This window comes from Strix uralensis, chromosome 18 (assembly GCF_047716275.1).
Source record: "Strix uralensis isolate ZFMK-TIS-50842 chromosome 18, bStrUra1, whole genome shotgun sequence".
Classification (NCBI taxonomy): domain Eukaryota; kingdom Metazoa; phylum Chordata; class Aves; order Strigiformes; family Strigidae; genus Strix; species Strix uralensis.
The window spans coordinates 15,811,913-15,834,561 of NC_133989.1; the positions used below are offsets into that span (position 1 = coordinate 15,811,913).

The 22,649-nt window shown below is 40.4% G+C and overlaps 1 protein-coding gene across 1 annotated transcript; it reads left to right on the plus strand.

Annotated features, from left to right (window-relative positions):
- The first annotated feature begins 7,643 nt into the window (after window positions 1–7,643).
- Window positions 7,644–14,096, plus strand: ASIP (agouti signaling protein). Its single transcript, XM_074888605.1, has 3 exons — window positions 7,644–8,006; window positions 12,214–12,275; window positions 13,920–14,096. The coding sequence occupies exons 1-3, from the start codon at window positions 7,826–7,828 to the stop codon at window positions 14,094–14,096; spliced, it is 420 nt and encodes a 139-aa protein (XP_074744706.1). The 5' UTR covers window positions 7,644–7,825.
- The last annotated feature ends 8,553 nt before the right edge of the window (window positions 14,097–22,649 follow it).

Below are 22,649 nucleotides of genomic sequence, written 5' to 3' on the forward strand. Positions count from 1 at the left end.
CCTTATATCTAACCTAAATCTACCTTCCTTCAGTTTAAAACCATTACCCCTCATCTTATTACAACCCTCCATGATGGAGTCCCTCCCCATCTCTCCTGTAGCCCCCTTTAAGTACTGGGAGGCTGCTCTAAGGTCTCCCCAGAGCCTTCTTTTCTCCAGCTGAACCCCCCCAACTCTCTCAGCCTGTCCTCACAGGGGGGTGCTCCAGCCCCCTGAGCATCTTCATGGCCTCCTCTGGCCCTGCTCGAGCAGGTCTGTGTCCTTCTGATGTTGGTGCCCCCAGAGCTGGACACAGCACTGCAGGGGGGTCTCACCAGAGCGGAGCAGAGGGGGAGAATCCCCGCCTCGACCTGCTGGCCACACTGCTCTCGATGCAGCCCAGCACACGGTTGGCTTTCTGGGCTGCGAGCACACATTGCTGGCTCACAGTCAGTTTTCCATCCACTAATACCCCCAGGTCCCTCGGGGCTGCTCTCCATCCACTCATCCCCCAGCCTGTGTTTGTGCTGGGGATTGCCCCAACCCATGTGCAGGACCTTGCACTTGGCCTTCTTGAACTTCACGAGGTCTGCCAGGCCCACCTCTCAAGCAATCATACCAGATGTGATTACAACATCAAAAATTTCAAATTGCAAAATATCAAAATGAAAAAGTTTTCAATCCCCTTCTTTCACAGTTAACAAGAATGCCAAACTTGTGTCAATTGTTCTAAGCATTTTTTTCCTAACAGACTGTCACATATTTGCTCTTAATCATTTGATTCAGTTTCATTTTAGCTTTCTAACCACAAACAAATTTTCTGAACACTGGGGTTTTTTACTTTGGATTTGTTTCTTGTATGGTTTTACCTATCATTTCCGAATTTATGGATATCTGTTTTCTTAACTCCATTGGTTTAGTTTGCTCCTCTCTGTCAAACATCTGTATTTGCTCTTAATGGTTCTTCTATACTATGAAACAATTTCCTATGGGGTAATGTCTCTTCTGCTGTTGTAACCTTCTGTTATTAATCTTCTTACTGCTTTTGAAGATTTCACATTTCTTCTTAGTTCTCAGCTTTACCACACATATGCTGTATTTACTCGTGGTGTTCTCTCCCCCATATTCATTTCTTTTCGGAAATTTCACATGAATTTCCTGAATACACAGTATAGAAGGTCATTATAGCCCTTGAAGACTTTATCTAGGAAATTCTAGTTTACTTATTAATATTTTTATGAGGAAATGGTGTGCTCCTAGTGATAAGCCTTTAACATCAGCCCCAATTCAAATCTTCATACCTAACACTTTCTGCTTTAGCATTGTTGTTCCCAGAGTCAACAATGACATTGCTAAAGGACCATCAAGTCTGAGATTGTCATTACTCACTAGATAACTGTAAATCAGCTTTGACTCCATTGATGGTTCTTATTACATATTTAGCCTTGTAATGTGTGAAAGTGTCAATGATGTGTGTGAAACCTGTCTGGAGCAAACAGCAATTTAAAAGTGATTTTCTTCTATTGAAATCACAAGTAATCATACTCCTTCAGAATGGCAGACAACTTGTCTTCCCAAATATATCATACTCTCACAGTTTCTTTTAATCACTCTTGGGCCACTGACAGGGGTTTTTCTTCCTTTACTTCAGAAATTTCAGTGACTTTCCTTGAATCATAGCTGAAGATTTCTCTGCTGAAGTGGTAGATTAAGTAACCTTTTATGTTTAATATTAGTTAAGGAACTCTTAGACCTTTAGTTTCCTGACAGTTTTCCTCAATAGTTGTCATTTTGTTCAAGACAGCATGCTAAAATATTTGCCACAGCATATTTCCTCAATTGTTTCTCTATACATTCTCTTTCACTTATACTATAGTATCTAACTGAGCATTTCTCAGCAGCCGCACCCCTGAATAGCTTTTAATTTTTGTAGATAGCTTAGGGAATTGTTCCAGGAATTAAAACTTTTTTGGCACAGCTCTGACGGTTGTTGCATGTATACACCTTCCCATTAGATCAAGCCACACCAGACACTGTCTTTATGATGAGGATGAGAGAAGAACGAGTCAGTCACTTCTCTTCTTACAAAATGTCAGCAAGGCAAGTCATGGATGTAATGTTTCCTCCCTTTTTGAGAAATAAGCTTCCCCTATCACTAACATGTGTGATAGATCGTTACCTAACAGAGTCAATGAAGGTGATAAAGTTTAGAAAACATTTGGAAACTGAACTTCATGGGCAATCCCAGAGAAACTCTTCACCTCAGTCTGAAGTGCAGGCTGTATAAAATAACCTGTATTGGTCCTCCTCCAACAACTTGAACAGTGTAATCACAACTGCCAAGTTGTATTTAAAGCAAAGTATTATTAGATCAGAACGCTGAGGAAAACATATTCCCTGACATACCCAGGAAATTAAAAATTTCTTGTGTTTTTGTTGCTTAGGATGTGCTCAAGTATTTGGCTTTTGCAATTGCATTTGAAAAGCTTGAAAACTGGATCCTCAAATGGCCTAAGAACTCAAAGACCAGAACACAACAGAGGAACAGAAACGTGCTGTTATTTTCCTTCTCATGCTTCCAAGGGCCGATCTCATAACACACAAAGGCTAGAAACCACACCAAACCAACCAGAATTGAGCATATGTTAAGCGTGTACGCATACTACATAGCCACATGTTTGTAAAGCTGCTATTGTTAAGCGCTCGTTGAACTATTCTCATATTTCAATGGCATGCAAACCAAGGGCAGATGCGTTGGGTGGGGTTGGTAAAGAACTTTCCAGGTGAGCGTGGAAAAACTTGGGAAGGGGATTGAGGAATTCAGGTGTCTACTCAAACACCAAAAACTCGCTGCAAGATTTGTCCCTGTGATCCTTCTTTCAGAACCTCAGAGATATGTGAAAGGTCCATGCAAAAAGGGGGCCTAAGATTTTCAGTGCAACACTGAATGAAACAACTCAAAGGCACTGAGATTCGGGTTAGACTCCAAACAGGGCCTCCAGGTTTATTCTGTGGGGAGACCTTTGCTTGCATTGATTTTATTTTAACTTATTTTGTGGATTGCAGATGAATAGCAGCTATTTCCTTATATTTACTCATGTGTTTTTGCATCTTGACAATGCCCTTTAAAGCCTTGAAAAGGCACATATCTTTGCTTTGCATTCTGTGCAGTCAATGCTAACCTGCTGTTAGGAAACTAATACTGCAGAGGAACGCCCATGGCCGGAGGCAGTGGAGCGCTGCCTGGAGCACTATGATTCCCATCTGTCTCAGGTGGAATCATTCTTTTCCCTCCAAATGCCCCTTAACACGCCATTTCCCTTTTTATTGCTATTCCTTAGCTGAAACCTGCTGGTTGAGATGGGATTGCTCTGGAGATTAGATAGCACAGCTCTAGATGACCATGAAATAATTACTCAGAACCTCCACAGTCTTCCTATTAACCTCCGCATTTAATTTCCTAACTTTTTCAGTCTCTCTTCATCTTAAAATCTCAACACCTTTAAAGACATCCACTAATTCTTGCTTTATTTCGTGCATTCCCTCTTTCTCTGTCTTACCCTTTTTGAAGTGGGAGCACAGCAGCAGAGCATAGGTGAAGATTTGTCAGCAAGCTACTGAGTGATGTAACAGTCTTCAGTATTTTATATTTCTTTGTTCACATACTTTAACATTTTATTTTTCTAAGCAGCTGTTTTCAGCTATTTATAATTTCAGCTTGTCCCTTCCAGTGTTTATGGCAGACTTTATGTATGAATGTCTCAACTGTTCACTCTGTTGTTATATGAGGATAAATCTCCAAAAAGAGTGAAATCAGCTGTGACAGGAAATGAGTTCGCCTCAAAAGTGTTGAATGTACAGGGTGTTTCTTGGGAAATCAAATGTCTTCATGAAGACTTTTAATATGACATCACAAAAAATATAGGAAAAAGAGACAAAAACTGTTTCACATCATCCGTCATTGTCCAAATTTACATTCAGGAAAAATGCTCGTGACAGCTAACAATTGGAGTAAATATTAAAATACCATATTTACATATTAAATATAATAAGCCAAAGCACAGAAGAAATGGCATAGAAAAGGGTACTGAGATCTCTGATGACAGTTAACAAACTTTTAAATACTTGCTTTTGTTTCTAAATGAACTTCTGTCATTCTCTTGACAATAAAGGGCACTGCCACATGTTAACTATTTCCTTACAGAATTTGCTGAACTGCAGCTAAAGTTTAGTGGCTAGATTTGAGTGCTGTGCAAACCAAGTCTCCATAAACAACAATGAAAAAAATAATATGTTTAAGTTCTTCTAGTACCTTTTAGCTTCATTAAAGCAATAAATGGTCACCCTCTAAAGATACTGCTATTAAAGTAATTTACTTCTCCATTATTAGGAGCTCAATAGGAAAATAAACTCTTTTAAAAATAAGTGTTCATAGAAAAGCAGATATGAAGCTTGCTGAAGCTAAGGAAAATAGCTTTAAGGCAAATTGCCTTAAACAGCCTCTGATGAGTCCCAGAAAGAAAATTAGGAAAATAATGAGGAAAATCAGGAAGTAAACCTCTCTTTAATGCCAATAGAAAAAAAAAAAAAAGCAAACTCGGGCAAAGGTTTGGTGATAACGTTGCAAAAGATGAATCCCAAGATTACAAGCACCTTTTTTCTCATCTACACTTCTGATTCCACTTTCCACCTCTCACCCTTTCATGAACTCTGCTGCACACACCTAGCAGACTATGCTGCTCTAAGGAGTGTTACCTTTCTAGCCAGTTGGTATAGTTTTCAGATCAAATGCATATTCATAATATATATATTTTCCAGGTTCAGTCACTTGAAGGCTGCAAAATCCCCACCACATAAGTGCTTTTGGCAGAAAAGCAAAAACACGTGCACAAAAATTCAAATCAACACATGCAGCTAGGTTTGCATTTTAACACTCGAGCATGTTCAGATGTCACTCCGTTTGAAGTGAACAGATGCAAGCTGTAAAATTTTACTATTTTATTACATTTGCACAGGCACAGTTGCATTCATTGGCAGTTTTGCTGAGACAAAGACAAGGAATTACAACGGATACAACATTTTGGGATGGAAGAAGTTTATTTAAACAGTACTTTGGGGGCACGTCAACATGGTCTCCAGCAGACAGTTATGTGCCAGCCGTGCAGATGGGCAGCACATAGTGATCTGAAAATCATAGATATGTTATAGAGCATATCCTGTAACTAGGCTAAAAAGATGTTTAAGAAAGCAAAATCTACAGCATGAACACCACTATGTGCAAATCTAAACAGCTTCCAGTTCACATCTTGCTCTCTTCACTCCAGCTCAGAGCATGGAAAGAATTAGAGCCCAAATATCTATATCTACCTGTCATAGACATTCCCTGTGTCATAGAATCATAGAACGGTTTGGGTTGGAAGGGACCTTTAAAGGTCATCTAGTCCAACCCACCTGCCATGGGCAGGGACATCTTCTACTAGATCAGGTTGCTTAGAGCCCCGTCCAAACTGACCTTCCATGTTTCCAGGGATGGGGCATTTAGCACCTCTCTGGGCAACCTGTGCCAGGGTTTCACCATCCTCATAAAAGATTTCTTCCTTCCCTGTATGCCTGGATCCTGCAAAAATCAGCATACTTAAATGTTAAGCAAGCTAAGATTTTTTAAGTAATATATTTTATTTGACCAACTGCATATTTGGAAAATGTAGACAAGCTTTTGGGAATACAAGCTGTTATTCAGCTCTTTTTTGAATTTTAAGCATATACTTAGAATATGAACATCACCAGGGATACTCAGGTTGGTAAAATTAGTTACATAAAAAGAAGTTCTAATTTTGACCTGAATGGTTACGGTTATGACCTAAATGGTTATCTACATACATAACTATACGTTAGAACAGTCTTTAGAAAGCATCAAGAAATCTCAGTCCTGTTTGGGCATCTTTGGGAAAGGAGATGGGAAAAAACTAGAAAAGGGTATCTCTGCTGCGTGGAAAAGAAAATGAGGCTAGGTTCCTGACGTAGCAAATATTTTCAGATACTTCCCATTATTCTTAGGCAATTACCACAGCCAAAGGCTGAACTTCTGTATAAGAATTTGCAAGACCAGAGTATGTAAAAATTGAAAACAGACATGCCATCTTGATTCTTTACTAAATCGCAATAGCTGAAAATTCAATCCCACAATTTTACCATCACAACAAATTTTCATGGCAGGACTTGTTCCTTTTGTTAATTGCAAATTACATTTTCTTTTAAAGAAGATGTACTTTCTCTTTAGTAGGTGATTTGTGACCAAATTAAAGACTCCTCCCATATCATATACAAAATTTTAATCAGCTTATTCAAAGGATACATCTATCCGCAGTCATGACTCTGATCCAGCTTGGGTCTAACTTTCATACCAGCTTTGAACTACACCAGCTGCATATAATTTGAAATACAGACATAGCACCACTCAGTTCCCCATAGGTTAATCCCTCCCTACTGCAAAACTCCAAGCTCAGATATATCTATTTCAGTTGCAGCTCATGCAGATGTCTAAATCACAAAGGATCCACCACATGTGGCCCTGCAAATGCTAACAGAGTCCTAATAGACTGGGTGCATTCCCTCACAACACAGCTATAACCAGCAGCGTCGATGTACTCAGCACTGATTTGTTACATGAGCACGGCCTGTAGAACAGTCTTAGAAATGAGCCCAAACACTTGGAATTAGAGGTGTAATATTCAACATCTCACAAGGAAGAGTGGGTCAGTGGAGGCTATAAAAGCAAGTGTAATACAGACTCAATTTAGCAGCAGTGATTAGACTGAAGCTCTTCCAATGCAGAAACTCTTTATCTTTTAACTCTCTAGTAATTAAGTCATTACAGCCAGATTAATTGCCCAAAACATTTGGTTTCACTCCCTCTTTTTACAGCTACTAGTAGTTTTTCACTGACAAAAAGCTACCCACAAATCTGGAAGTGCCTCTGGGGGAAGGTTCCCATAACTCTGACACAGCCTAAAACTAACATATATGGAAATAAAAACAAACTGCAAACTGCAACAGTGTTAAGAATCTACAAGAAAAGGAGACGAGGATGGTGATATGCTCTGTGTACCCTGTATAGCTGCACTGTGTCATGCAGAGGTTGGCCAGGGCCAGTGGCTTGCTTCCAAGGTGTATGGCCCCATTCTGCAAAGCTCAGGTTTCTCCATAAGTATGCTCAAATTCCATAGATTTTGGTACATCTTAGAAGTTATTAACTACATACTAAACCCTAAGGGTTTACGTCACTGGACCTTTTATAACTTGTATGAGTTATGGCTATGATTCACTGGCTATGATTCAGAGAAGCCATATTAGGGTATAATAAAACAAGATATTTCTTCATTACTTATTTTCAAATGAAGAAAATGAATAGGAAACATAATTGATTTTTTTTTAATTATCATTATTTTTCTCGGTTTTCTAGAACAAATTCGTAAACAAGATTTTCTGGGAAAAATCTGATGATGTGATTGAGCTGGTCAAAAGTGACATCAGAAGTTCTCCCCTTGGTCATACACTAAACAACACCATAAAACTCAGTGGGGAGAACTCACAGCTTTTGGGAAAATAAACCTTTTGAGAAAAGAAAGGAAAAATTATTTTAAAAGATCATCTAAGAATTTTATTTGAGACAGCATTTTTCCACTCAGACAACTGCAATCTTAAGTATTCTGGTATCGGAGGCAAAGTGCTGCAGACAATTGTCAAAGGCACGTTGCTAAAGCTGCACAACATGACACAAAACCATTGCTGAGATTCATATCCTTGTGTCTCTCCTACATGCAGGTTTTGACCGACTTTGGTTTTCATGACAATGGAATTTTTCCTCCCCAGGATGGAAAGTAAGAACCTCTTCCTAAGCCTATTGCTCTGCTACAGTTTGCTCAGAGCTGCCAATTCTCATATGGTAATTGAAGAGAAGACAGAATGCAACCTGTCAAGGAGCAACAAAATGAATCTCTCAGATCTCCCACCCATCTCCATAGTAGGTTAGTAAAATCTGCCATTTGGTGCCAAATTAACAAGATTTGCAGAAAATACAATTGTCAATTAATATGGATTATTTTGACAGTTTACTGCAACATTGCGATTCAGGCAAAAGCCTTAGCAGTATGCAGATCTGCAGTGGCAATGCAGCCACAGAATCCAAGAATGGCACTGTTGCAAACCACAGTTTGGAGTTCAAAAAAAAATTAAAAATCAGGCAACTTATTGTAGTTTTACAGATTTCACTTTAGGTCCTATCATACTGTAAGTCTTTTTATATTGAAAATAAGTGTTTTTCTGTTAATGCGGGCATCGATCTTTCTCTGAAAGTCTAGTGCAAATGGAGGAAGTGAACATAACTTTTTTTTTTAGGATCTGTTCTTGTGGAAGAGAAATCAACAGTTCTGTAAGGTATTAATATAACCTCAATTTAGCTGTGTGCCAAGTGATCTTTAATCAGAGAAAAAAGAGCACTGGAAGGGACAGCAGAGGTCATCTCTTTATCCAAGACAGGCCCAGCTATGTCCCTACCGTTACTGACAGGTGACCATCTGTCCTGTTAGGGAAGGACCTTGTTAGGGCAATGCCAGAGACACCTCCTCCCGCAGCAGCAGAGCATCCATGTGTCCTCAGCAGTCCGTGGTGAAGCCCAGCTGCGCTGCTTTACTCTCATTCTTCTCCTACATGCATACAGAATGAACGTTTGACACTGAAAATGCAAGAATAATTCAAAGGAGCAGATCCTGGCATAACACTCACCTCTTCTGTAGTCCACTTGTCTTGGCTGACTATTCTGAAGAGGAAAATACAGATGCAAAACCCACTGTAACACCATTGTCCGGGGCTGCGCTCACTTTCTTGGGGCACAAGGCATTTCCAGAGGTATCCCAAGGACTTTCTACAGCCCAGCTGTTCAAAGGCAAGAGGCCAGTCTGTTCCTCTACTACCCCACACCTAAAGAAAATTGGAAAAGTACAAAGTGAGTAATAAAACTGAGACAAATCATTCCTCTTTTTCTCATTCAAAGGAATCTGGCCTATGTTTTGAAATAGTTTATTTTAGAGCTCAAATGGCACATGATCAAACTTTTCTGGGTTTTATTCCAGACAACCAGTAGCCACATTGTCTCTATCACTTATTAACTAACATAATTGAGTTATAACTTGATAAACTAAATATAAATTAATCAAAAGCATGCACTAGTTCATGGTGTATGAAGAGCATTTGAAAGTCCCTAGCCATGACCTTTCAAATGGGTGGAGAAAGAAGGTGCAGGAGAATGGACATGCACTGACATTGTTTTGGAGTTCAGGTGACCAGACCAAGGGACCTTCCAACCCTGCTGATACAGGGTCTGCCGAGAGCAGGAGGATGACAGCAGATCTCACCATTTTCACAGGCACGTCACCTGCCTCAATCCAGCATATTGTGAGACACAACTGGAGGCCCATCCTCTTCCCCTGATTTTTGCCAGGGTCTGTGCGTTATGCAGCAGCTGGATGCAGTAATGGAGCCGTGCCCTTCACAGAACTGGGGGCTGAAATGAGCGGGAAGAGTGGCTAGAGGCTGAGACACTGCCTTGGAAACAATCCTGCAGAGGATGGAAACAGGTCAAAATGGGAGAAATTAATGCAAACAGGGGAAAGCTGCTGGCAAAAGCAGCCTGACAGGAGCAGGAAGGGCAGGTGCAGAGATGACTTCTCCAGCTGCTTCCTCTGCCTGCAGCCCCAGCAAACCCCCTGCAATGCTCCGGGGGGAGAATGAAGCCGCACATGGTAATATTTATTATAACAACAGTGTCATGGCAAAAGGCTGACAGGCTGGTCTTTCCCATCACTGCCACAGAAACAATTAATTTAGAGCAAATATTAAGAGAGCATTTAGATAACCACAGCCTCCTCTCCCCTCCTGATACTGTCAATTTCTTAATGATTTATCAGTTATAATTTGTCATGCTGATGTACATAATGTATTTTTGTATAAGCTAACAGAAATATTTCTTGTCAGCTTGGTTTAAACATTTTGGATGGAGCTTCCCATCTCAGTGACATTCTCTTCTACCAAGTCCTGTTCCTTCTGGTTGGCCACACAGAACAGAGATGAAGGCACTCGTGTTACAGCTCAGTTCTTAAATGTTGCTGTAGCCATACTTGAGTAATAAAACTCATTTTCAGTCAGCTGTTTACACACCTGTTTACACATCAATCACAGTGCTTATAGTATCAAAAGATGATATGTCTGGCTCAAATTCAATAAAACCCGGGACTGGATTTGAATCACACCTTGAAAGGTAAGCAGAGGATTTGCTAGCATCAACTAGTAAAACATGCAATCATCTAATTACTACATGGTTTTTATAGCACTTCAAATCACAGGTGTATCAACAGGGGTGAGAGGTGTGTGTTATCGATATTTTCACAAGCCTGTATTACATTTTCCCATATCATCACAGATGAGATTTGTGAGGAGCTCATCAGTTGGGCAGCTGTTGAAAACATGGTACGTAGAGCATGAGGAATATGAGATTAGAAACCAGGTGGGAAAAGCAAGTGTTTTACCCAACCCCGAGATAGTATAGAAGAGACAATTACACCACTCACCTGTCAAAAAAAAGCATCTATACGTTTCCCTCTCATTTGCACACTGGGCATCATTTTCTTCTTTACCAAACTCCCTGGAATAATTAAAGCACGTTTACATCACACCAATGTTTAAGTCTCTGCTTAAATGGCATCATATACACTGTAACTCAATGTTATCAAAACAATTTTGTAGGTAAAGCGATCCAGACAATCCTGTACTATAGAAAGTTAAATTAATGTAGACAAGTATCCTGGTTACTGTCAGAAAGTTTCAAATGACAGCATACCAAAACCAGCATAATCTGCCAGCTGGAACTGGAGCTGAACCACTAGTCCTAGTTAGCACAATGCCTTTTTTAACATGTGCTCTTATTAAGTGACAATAACTTCACATGCTTGAAGCGTGATTTTTTTTTCTCCCACTGTTTCTTAAAGATGTAGAACCCTAACTATAATGATGCAAGATAATAACTGAAACCCCTCCCAAAACAGCCCAAAATGTGTATTCTTCATTCTGTAATTCTGCAAATCCCGTCAATTATTAAATACTCAAAAATATATAGATAACAAATACTGGAATAGACAAGGAGCCACCATTCATCACCATTCACTATGTATCACCATTCAATATGTAAATTTTTTATCCTGATCATTCATTACATACAAGTGGCGCTTATTATAAACCTCACACACACAGAATAAAGGTATCAAAAATACCACAACAGATTAGTGAGCTGGAAAGTGTCTCACACTTTAACAGTCTTGCTGTGTTATATCCCAAGACAAGTCTTAGTCATGGAGTTTATATATAGTAATAAATAGCATTAGAGCTGATATAATAATAATAATAATAATAACTGCAGTAAATGCTATTAGCCCTCAAGGCATAACACGAGGAAGTTCACAAATACTAGTGATTCGATCTAAAAAAAAAAAAGTTACGTCAGGCATAGTCTGAACACCACCCCCTAAATTTACCAGATCCAAAATTTAACTCTACAAATATTCACAAATCTTTCAAAGCTTCAGGCACATCAACACAACCTTTGCAGGTAACATTTGGTAAAATAAGATGGTAGGTGAAAAAGGAACAAAGAACTGAAGAATTAAAGGTGGCATCATACAGATGAAGAGTTTATGCCAAATCAGCAAGAGTATTTTGCTTCTGAAAACCAGCATGCACTTGTTAATTCCTGTCAAAATTATACAGGTAACACCACCTTTTGACAGAAAAAAACAGGGAATTCTAAAGGTTTTTCCTATTTTTGTTCATGTGACTAATGTGCATACCCCTATCTTTTACACAGATACCTTTAATTTTATTTCTCTGAAATTATTTTCCTTGTTCGCATCTGACCAAACAATGTGTAAAAAAGCCCTCCTAAAATACAAACATCAGTGCTCTTTTGCTTCACACAAGCAACAGTGACAGCGTAAGCTCAGACACATTACGTGTAAGCGAGGACGGCTCCCAGGACAAATGTCTTCACTGCAAAACATGCGGCGATGAGGTGGCGTTGCACGTTATCTGCCTTCTTTCTCTTGCACAAAAACAGTATTAAGCATCTCAATCAAATCACATGTGCTGTCAAATTGATTTAATATTATTGTGCTATTCTCTTTGAAGATTTAACTAAAAGATCCCAGAAAGTCAGCAGGAAAGAGGCAGAGAACAGGAAAGCTTCCAAGGTAGGTGGCTGTTCAGAAAACATTGTTGAATTAGAACTGTTTAGTATAGTACTTCATTTGCAAAGTTTTTACAGCCATTCCCTGATTTAAATAATTTACATACAGTTTGAAGCTCTAAATACTGTAAAAAAGATGGAAAACATTAACAGCGGAAATAAAACTATGTGACCTTAGACTAGTTAGAAGTTATTGTTTGTGTTTGGGGGTCTCATTGGTTTTGATTTTGCTTTGGTTTTTACAGTCCTCTCTCACACAAAAGGTACCTTAACCATGAGCTGGTTTAAGTATTTGTAAAATTATTTAGGCATCATTCCCAGTCACGCTGCATGGGTTAACTGTACAGGCTCTGCAGCCCAGGGGCACAAATGCACTATCTACTGATTTTTAACTGCAGGTGCCAAAAAATTAAAGGCATACAATGAAGTTGGTATTTGTTTGAAAATGTTAACGGGTAATTTTATGAGATCAGTAGATTCAGACTGATAGATTTCCTTAATATGTTACTCATAGGTCTTAAATGTGAAGTATTACACAGGCTGGACTCTGATATTTTAAAGATTGTCTAGAAGAGTAGAAAATAGCATTTTTACTTTATTTTTAGTGTGTCATGATAGCCATTTATAGCCAATCCAGACATTGCTGCAACCAGAAACATTTAGAGCTCCTTCTTTCCCTTTTTAATTGATGTCTTGTGTGGTTAACCTTCCTTGAAACACTTCCTAAATTTGTAGGATGACCCGGGTTGAAAGGGGCCTCAGGACATCATTTAGTTCCACCTTCAGCTCAGAGCAGGACATTCTTGCAATCAAACTTTGTCAAAATATTTTGGCTTAAAAGCTCCTAAGGCACTTAGAGACTACAGAACATTTTACCTTAAAATGGAAATTCCTGAGAAATTACAAAGTTAAAAAAGCGCATAAGGTGCCTGTAGCTGGAAGAGTCCACAGATCTCTCCCAGGTCCCAGGCACATGCTGATCAACCCAAAGTCTTCTGCCTTTCCAAATCACAGCCAGAGAAGCAGCACTCCTTGGGTAAGCTGAGATCTTCATCTCACTTACCTGTGGCTGCAGTTAAGGATTCTCATGCACAAATGTGATGCACTAAGGATTACCAAGCTCCAAAGGCAGCTTGACAACCAAACCATGGGAGGTAGAGCATTGCCAAGTCACCTCCCCTCTCTCTCAGCCTTGCAGCTCAGGAGACAAAGCAGGTACCAGACCCACAGATTGACAGGGAGGTTTCACTTGTCCATGTGAAAAGTTTGGGCATCCAAGAGTAATTCCTTACTTTGTTTTACTGATAATGGTTGTCTTTGCAGATTCTTGCATCCTTTTCTTCACTTCTACCACATTCTTACCTACAGAGCATTTTCCAATTCTCTATCCAGTCATGTTTCTAATTTCTCAAAATATGGGGATCATGAGGTTTACCATTTTGCTCAGTAGGTTGGTCCCAAACCAGCATTTCCCCTGATCCAGTCCCACCACATCTCTATATTGGTACTAATACAGGTCTCACTGCTAGCAACCGCCTACTAATCTCAAGCCAGAAGCTTCCACAGTTCATTTTCTTTGCTCCTATGCTTTATTCTGACCCATACTAATTTTATTTTTATATTAATTTTTATGTTTTTTTCCTTCTAGAAAAATGCTCAGCTGAAGGCACCTCCAAAACCAAGGCCCACACCAGCTGCTGACTGTGTGCCAAACTTCAAAACCTGCAAACCACACTTGAATTCATGTTGTAACTACTGTGCTTTGTGCAAATGCCGGATTTTTCAGACCATCTGCCAATGTCTAATGTTAAACCCAAAGTGCTAAGCCAAACTGGGAACACAATAAGGCTTCTGTCTTTCCTTAGCTTCTCAAGCGTGTATTTCAAACTGCCCCATGTGTATAGTAATCAAAGTAGAGAGCTCTGAAGCTGTCAGCTTGGATTTGCCCCTCTTAAAATTAAATGGACAATGTTTTTTTTCCATGGGGTTAATGCTATCATAAACAGGATTTTTTATCAGGGAGCAGACAATCAGGGAGACTGACATTGAACAGGTGTTTTTAGCAAAACTGGCCAGAGTTTTAAGAAGTATTCTGGGTTCTTGTTGGTTTGGAGTTTTCTTGTTTGTTTGGGGTTTTAAGGTGGTTTTTTTTTTGAAGGGTCATATTAACCACAGACTGCAGTATGGTCTAACTGGCACTGCAAAACCTGCACCAATGGCATGCAAATGGCCACACTAAAACAGGACTGGTTAATCCAGTGAGGGACTAAAGCTAGGGTTTGCCTACAAGGACAGCACAGCACCAGCTTCCAGCACAAAGTATCATGCTGGAAACACATATTTCAGGGTTAACTCCCTTTTCATGCATTCAGCAAAATTCAGGATGAGAATTTATATACATTATTCTACCTGAAAAGACAGATCCAAACCAATAAGGCAAGTTTTTAATCATCCCCAGATGAGCATCAGTACATCCACCTCCAGGGCTTTTAGTCATTCTACCAGTAACCAGTATCTCCAAGGTGTGTAATACACATGTATATTTGAACCCTGAATGTATCTCTGCCTCATGACTTAAAAATCAGAATTTTTTCCCCAGCTGTATTCATAGGAATAGAGTCCTCAACCCTTCCTCTCCTGCTGCCAAGGACACAGTGCACATGGAGCCCGAAAGTAGGAACACATATCCAGGACTCTGAGGAAGAAAGGGAAGATCAGCAAAACATGAATGTGTACCCCACATGTACATCTTGAAGAAAACCATTACAAGCAATCAATCTTTCTTTGCCCATTCTTAATATGAGCAACTCCAGGACCTACCCAAAGCATGAATTTAGGTGACAATGTCCATGTGCTGCACACAACCAGTGACCACAGGAAAAAACCAAAACAAAACAACAAACGCTGTATCAACTCTTAAAGGCTCAGAAACAGCTCTGAAGGTGTGGGTGAAGCTCAAAGCAGCAGCAAACAGGTGTCTAGAAGATATCTTTCTCTTATTCTTGAAGCTCTTTGCCTTAATCTTTAGTTATGCAAGATGGCACAAGAAACAACCCTTTCTTGATTAAACTACCAGGACAGATGTGATAGGTCACAGGAGAACAAAGAGGTAGCAGACCCAGAAGCTGTCCCCAACTTTTCATTTGCCCTGATTTTCCATCTGCCAGACTCAAGCTCTTGCTATTAACATCCTCTGTTCTGTATCCACAATGTTCCTCTTCCCCATTGATTGATTCTTCAGTGAGCCTTTTTCAATTTTCTTTCTCTTGTGAGATTCCTCTACAGTGCTGGGTCCAGCTCTGAGGGTCCCCAACATCAGAAGGACATGGACCTGTTCGAGCAGGGCCAGAGGAGGCCATGAGGATGCTCGGGGGGCTGGAGCACCTCCCCTGTGAGGACAGGCTGAGAGAGTTGGGGGTGTTCAGCTGGAGAAGAGAAGGCTCTGGGGAGACCTTAGAGCAGCCTCCCAGGACTTAAAGGGGGCTACAGGAAATGGAAGGTAGTGATAGGATGTGGTTTTAAACTGAAAAAGGGTAGATTTGGATTAGATATGAGGAAGAAATTCTTTACTGGGAGAGTGGTGAGGCCCTGGCACAGGTTGCCCAGAGAAGCTGTGGCTGCCCCCTCCCTGGCAGTGTTCAAGGCCAGGTTGGACGGGGCTTTGAGGCACCTGGGCTAGTGGAAGGTGTCCCTGCCTGTGGCAGGGGGGTTAGAACTAGATGATCTTCCAGCCCAAACCATTCTATGATGGAGTATTTTCTCTTTGTCCCACTGCTATTGGCAGTCACCACAGGATCCATGTGCACTCTCAGGGCTAAATCCACACCTGTGTTCACTCTACCTGCCTGCTAGGTGAATGCAGCTGTGTCCCTACCACTGGTCTTCAGCTTTCACAATCAGATATTTTCTAACTATGTATTTCTAATTCCAATCCTGGATTTTCTAATTCTCTGTGCAGGTCAAAGAATATATATAATGAAGTAGGGCTACAAAAATCTTCCAGGCAGGCAAAAATGATACAGATGACACTCTAAAGGGGCTCAAGCCATGTGAACTTTTCTAACAATCAGTTCAAAGCCCATAACTCAAAACATAGATCAGATGTTGACAGAAATGTTTATCTTCAAGATATATATGAGAGAGATGGCAGAGATAAATCTAAGAACAAGCCCAAATGATGACAGGATGTCATTGTGTTCCTTATCTTTTATAAAATACATCAGCTGTCATTTATGATGCAAGCTTAAATTCTTTCAAATTAATATAAATATGTCTTTTAATCAGATATCCTGGCCCAGAAATCTGTAATCCTTTCACTTATGATAAAAAGAAGATGAGAAGGAAAAATGATACATTACAATGGGCTTAGGAAATAGAATCGGGCCCCTTCTTTTACTAGGGAAAGATTTAAGTTCCCATCAAGTTGCTTCAAAACTCTCATAACTATAAAAAATTGCCCTTAGTGATACTAAAATCATATCAATAACCACAAAAAACTTCTCATGTGGAAACAATATCATTTTCTTACCAGAATGTCCAGGCAGTCAGAAAAATTATGTTTTACCAGGATGGAGGGGAGCAGGAAGAAGAAAGTTAAGGAAGGAGAGCCAGAAATCAAACAGCTGTTCTCTGGACAGCACCTCCCACTCCAGCTTTGCAGAACCACAGAACAGCTGAGGTTAGCAGGGACCTCTGGAAGTCATCTGGTCCAACCCCTGCTGAAGCAGGGCCACCTGGAGCTGGTTGCCCAGGACCATGTCCAGACATTAATATCTCCAAGGAGGGAGGCTCCACAACCTCCCTGTGCAAACTGTGCCAGTGCTCAGCCATCCTTGACATAAAAAAGTGTTTTGTGATGTTTGAATGTATGTCCATGTCTCTTGTACTGGGGAGCCCTGAACTGGACCCAGCACTCCAGGTGTGGCATTACCAGTGCAGAGCAGAGGGGAAGGATCACCTCCTTGACCTGCTGGCAAGAGCCCTCCTAACACAGCCCAGGACACCACTTGCCACCTTTGCTGCAAGGGCACGGTGCTGGCTCATGTTCAACTTGGTGTTCACCAGAACCCCCAGGGCCTTTTCCACAAAGCTGCTTTCCAGTTGGGTGGGCCCCAGCATATGTTCATGCACAGGGCTGTTCCTCCCCAGGTGCAGGATTCTGCGCTTCTTGAACTGCATGAGGTTCCTGTCAGAACCTTTCTCCAGACTGTCAAGGTCCCCCTGGATGGCAGCATGACCCTCTGGCATAACAGCCACTCCTTCTAGTTGTGTGTCACATGCAGCCTTGCTGAGGACACACTCTGCCCCATCATCCAGATCGTTAATGAAGATGTTAGCCACAGCTTGCGGCTGTCAGCTAAGGAAATGGAAAGTGCCGAGACCCACAATGAGGAGCTAGAGACAGGGAAGCTAAACCAGCAAAGTACAGGATGGTGCATGTATGCTGTGAGGGAAGAGGAATGATCCTTTCATATCAGAATGAAGGGATATGTTTTTCAACACATATGCACATACTTATAAATGCTATATTAAAATGTAGTGCATTTTGACAGACTTAATAAGCCTTTTTTGTAACTGGAACTGATTAGAAAGAGGTTATGCTTTCTTTGCCATTCATCTATCACACCAAAGAATATATATAATCAAGTACTCTGAAGTTATCAGCCTTAGTGACTTTACTATTCTGGGTAAAGATCACATTGCATAAGGTATTGACAGGATACAGAAATCAGTAAAACGTGTACACCTAATATTTGTTTCCTGTATTTAGTTTGAACAGATTTATATTGAGGAGTTGCTTGTATGTGTAAGAGTTCCCTAAGCAACCTATCTGAAACATCATCAAGCACACACATACGCATGACAAAGATGGAGTGTTTAATTTTTAGTTGTCACATTCCAAAAATGTATCCACTGAAAACTTACTGGAATTGAAGCTTAAAGACAGATCCAGTAATGCTCCATGACAGAGTCATTTTGCTCCTAGAGACTAATGGAAATTCTACCCTAATTACAGCTTAGTAGGATTAAGCACAAATAAATCACTATTAGCTTCTCCAAATATTGCCTATCTTGTGTGAATTTAAAACAGACACTGTATTTTCCAACCCAAAGTCCTGACTTGATCTTATTGTCACGCTCAAAGACCATAAAGTCCAAGTTTATCCTGATGGATAAAACAAATGGTAGCATCTTAACGACTATACCAAACTAGCTCTAAACACCTCAGTTCTCCAGGCTAATTACTGAAACTGTCTGGGAGACTCCAGAAGGAGAACAAACAACTCTCCATGTCAGTCTTTAAGATATTCTCACAGAAGGAAAGATTTGATGGAAGGTAGAACAACTTTTTCCAAGTTCTATAGATGAGTCAACAGTATCTGTGATGCTGCTTTGGCTGAGGGTGATGAAAGATTCAATAAAGTCCCTTTGAGATGCAGATAGTGCTAACCTCATGATGAAATGAATTACAGGAGAACCAGATGGAGAACTGTATAACATGCCATGCCCGAAGCTGACTCTATGGGAGCTCTAATTTACAGTGCAACAATCACATCATGTTAGTCCTACGGCAAACATGCCTCTTGGAGTATTGTGACAAACACTATTCATGAGATATTCCAGTTTTGAGGTCACTTACTGTATGGGTGTAGACATCAAGTGACATCCAAGGCCAGTGCAAAAAAAGCATTAAATCATAACATTTTTCAAAGCATTTCAAGTTGAATTAGACCATTCTATGGCCAGAAGTGATAAGCACACCAAATAGACCAATTCAGCATTTGTTCACACCCAGCACCCTATTTAACTCAGACACATATGACTGAGTTGCAGAATCAGGGCTGAAAGAAAATAATTAAAAACAGACTCCCCTAACAAATGCATGAGCACTTCACTTTTTTTTTTTCTGTCTAATTCTGAGCTCTGAACTGTTGCCCTTCTGGACAGCCTTCTCCACACAGTGATCTCCAACATACAAACACATGGGATGGCCTGCTATGGTTTCTGCATTGCAAAATCCCAGTTACCACTGTAATACCTGGAACAGGCTGGTCACAGAATTTCCAAAACTGAAAGTGCACAGCAAACAGCTACTCATTTCCAAACATAATCTTGGAAATTTGTAGTATGCTTAATAGTTGAAGAGAAATAACTGTTTCCTGTGTCAGATGCAAACCACCTCCAACATCGCATGCTTTTCTAACTGTGGGGATGAGACAAAGTCCCATGTCACTTTTGAAGAGCACCCCAAAGGCAATAAGTGAAGTCCCCCAGTCTGCTCAAGGCTACAGTTAGCAAGTCATAACGATGCAACTGGGGGCATTACAGGTGGGCCCACACATGGGCAGTGCTGAATTGGGCCTCCATGAGTGGTTCTTTCATCTCTGTTCATACAGTCTCCAATCTGAATTGTTTCTACTTTCATTTTGCCAGTATCCAGACTCCACTAGGTATTTTTCAATGGCATCATCAGCTCCCACCAATGCAGGCACAGCACAAAGCACATGAACAGATAGAATAGACTTACAATTCATTTCCTCACTCTTAGTAGCTCCTTAAGCCTGTAAAATGGAAGCAAAACCTTGTGGGTTCTCACCCAAGTTAGTTACACAGCAGCTACAGGAGCTGTTATCATATCCCAGTACTCATAACATGCTTAACACCATTCTTGAGCACAACAAAAAAGGCAACACCTGCTCCAGAAAGCTCCAGATTAGAGATCCTGAGATGTTCTGCTGGTAACTTAGCCAATGTGCTTTAACAATGATCCTGATTTCTTCAGGTCCGACAATATACTGAGGATCCTGAAGTCAGCAGGAGCCTGGAGCTCTGTGGTTGATGATCTATTTCCAGTATGTTGAACAACAGGGAGAAGCTTTTATACCTAGAGAGGATTTGATGGAATTTTCTTCCCCCTTCCCCAGCAAGTTACCCTGACCTGGGGGCCAAGACACCCAAATGTCACTGTGGCATGCCAGGCTAGTTTAGGTTTTTCTGGTCAGCATAGGTATTTTCTGCTTCTTGCACAGCTGTATTTGAAGGAGCTAAGAAGAGGGATATGAAAATTTGCTGCCCTCCCCCCCCACTTCTTTTTTCACCCCCCTGGTAACTGACTTTCACAAAAGGACCAATTCAGCAGCATCAGCTTAAGTGCTCAGTGGCATCTTGGACACATCAGGAACACCCATGCAAGGCTGGAAAATGTGACATGGGACCTACAGGAGACTATCCCCTCCTGGAGCAGCAGCACAAGGCCAGACACACATTAGGCTGCCTGAAAGAACAATCACTCTCTCAAAGTGCCCTTCTTAAATCTGTGGTGCCTGAAGATTACTTTGAGGTAATACAAAGATTTTATTTTCAAACTTCTCAGATGATATGCAGATGGCCAACATATGGCTAAGTCCCTCTCCCACCTCTCCCAGAAGAAAAAGAGGCTTTAGTCTTTTCTGCACGATTTTTCAATGAAATGAAACGATATTACAATTGCTGCATGGCATATGCACACGTATTTCTATCCAGGAAATCCTTTGAGATGAAATCCTGGCCTGAAATATGGGAGCCCTAAAACAGCTCTAATAGTGTCATAACACAATTCACATATGGCATTCATTTAATGCATCTCAAGGCAGGAAAAGACAAAAATATGCCCTCCCTAGTGATCAGTTCAGGCCCCTTTGAATCAGTGGAAATCTATTGACATTAATATACTTTCATAAACAACTTCACTGCTCACTCTCTACCGTCAGGTGGATTGAGCTAATAACAGTGTTCTTGTGGTACCCTTGCTATTTCTGGCACTTTCCTCAGCTAAAATGTAATTTGTGATCTCATATGGGCTTCCCTTCGCTCTGCACAGCTGTCTCAAATAGATAAACAGTATTATACAACTTGTAACAGTAACAGCCAGAAATCACCACAAGAATATGGTCTCACTCTTCCTTGTGTTCCATAAGAAACAAGTGGCATTTTAAAACATATAAATTCATTAAAGGTTAATGGTTCTTTAGATCTTCCAGAAGGGACATGAGAGCAGATGCATTTAAAGTAATTCAGCAGCCAGAGGTCCCTCACTCTGAAAAGGCCTCAGAAGTATCTGGCAGAGCCAGATCGCTTGAAGTAAAGATTTTATTTAGTATTTAAAAGACCTCCCTGCTATAAAGCTGTGATACAATTCATAATTTCTCCATCTGGGAAGCAAGTATTTGGAGCACTAAATGAGCATACCAGAACATTTACTTCCCTTTATTCTCTGCTCAACATCCCTCCATCACTACTGCTTTCTTCTAAGTGCAAGGGTTTGGTCAGAGATGTTGTTCTTTACCTACAAAATGGCATCTTGGTGGCAGGTCAGGCAGTATCACAGGCAAAGGCCTTCACTGCCAGAAAGGGCCAAACAGACTTTGTATCTAGTTGTTAATGAAATACACATAGGAAGCAAGTTTTGGAGGAGAGGAAAAACAGGATCACCAAATGTTTGTTCTGAGTGGCAATCAATAATGCAAAGCAGATACCTACAATAAGCACTAGCTCAAAATAAAATCCGTGTGTCAGCCTGATTACTAAGCATTTAAAGTGCTTCCAACATCTGCAATATTGCAACTAAGATGATGTGCAGTTTACTTAAAATGCTGCTGTTCCATCAGGGAAAAGGAACACATGCCTATAAGTGTGACCCACGTAATATTCCCTTACAGAAATGTTTTCCCAGTTGATGAAACCAAAACCAGAGTGCTACAGAAAAGCAACAGGTTTGCTGAAAAGTGTCTCTGGACTCTACAGGTGGAACAGGAATTAAAAAACTTTGCTATAGACTTTCTAAATATCCTAAAGATTTTAATTTCTCTGCTACACAATTTCAGGGAATTAGACAAGCAGAAGATATCTCAGCCCCCACCCCGTTCAAAAGGATGCTGCGGAACCTTAAACCCTTTTTGATTTTATTGTATTAGCTTCTGGAAGTATTTTTCCACAGGACTTTTTTTCTTCTTTCAGTGTTTTATTTGTTTTTGCTTTTTCTAAATTAGCATACAAACCACAAGCACTCATGAAGCGTTCGTGATTTTAAAAAGGGAAAAAACACTTAATTCCAATTGATACTTCTTACAGTTGTGCAAAGTTGTCCAGTGGCAAACAATGCTACTGTAAAAACTGAGGCTTTACAGCGTGTATTTACTACATTTGATTTATCTTAACAAAAAAGCCCCAAAGGCTAGAAATCACAATTGGCTTCTGAGAAACTGTGTCATCTTCAAGAACACTGCTATGAAAACAAGCTCAGTCATGAATCACAGTCATCAGTGGAACATTCATTTACCCATCCTTTGTTCTCTGCTCACAATGATCCATATTTCCTAAGGCTCTCTCTACACCTCCA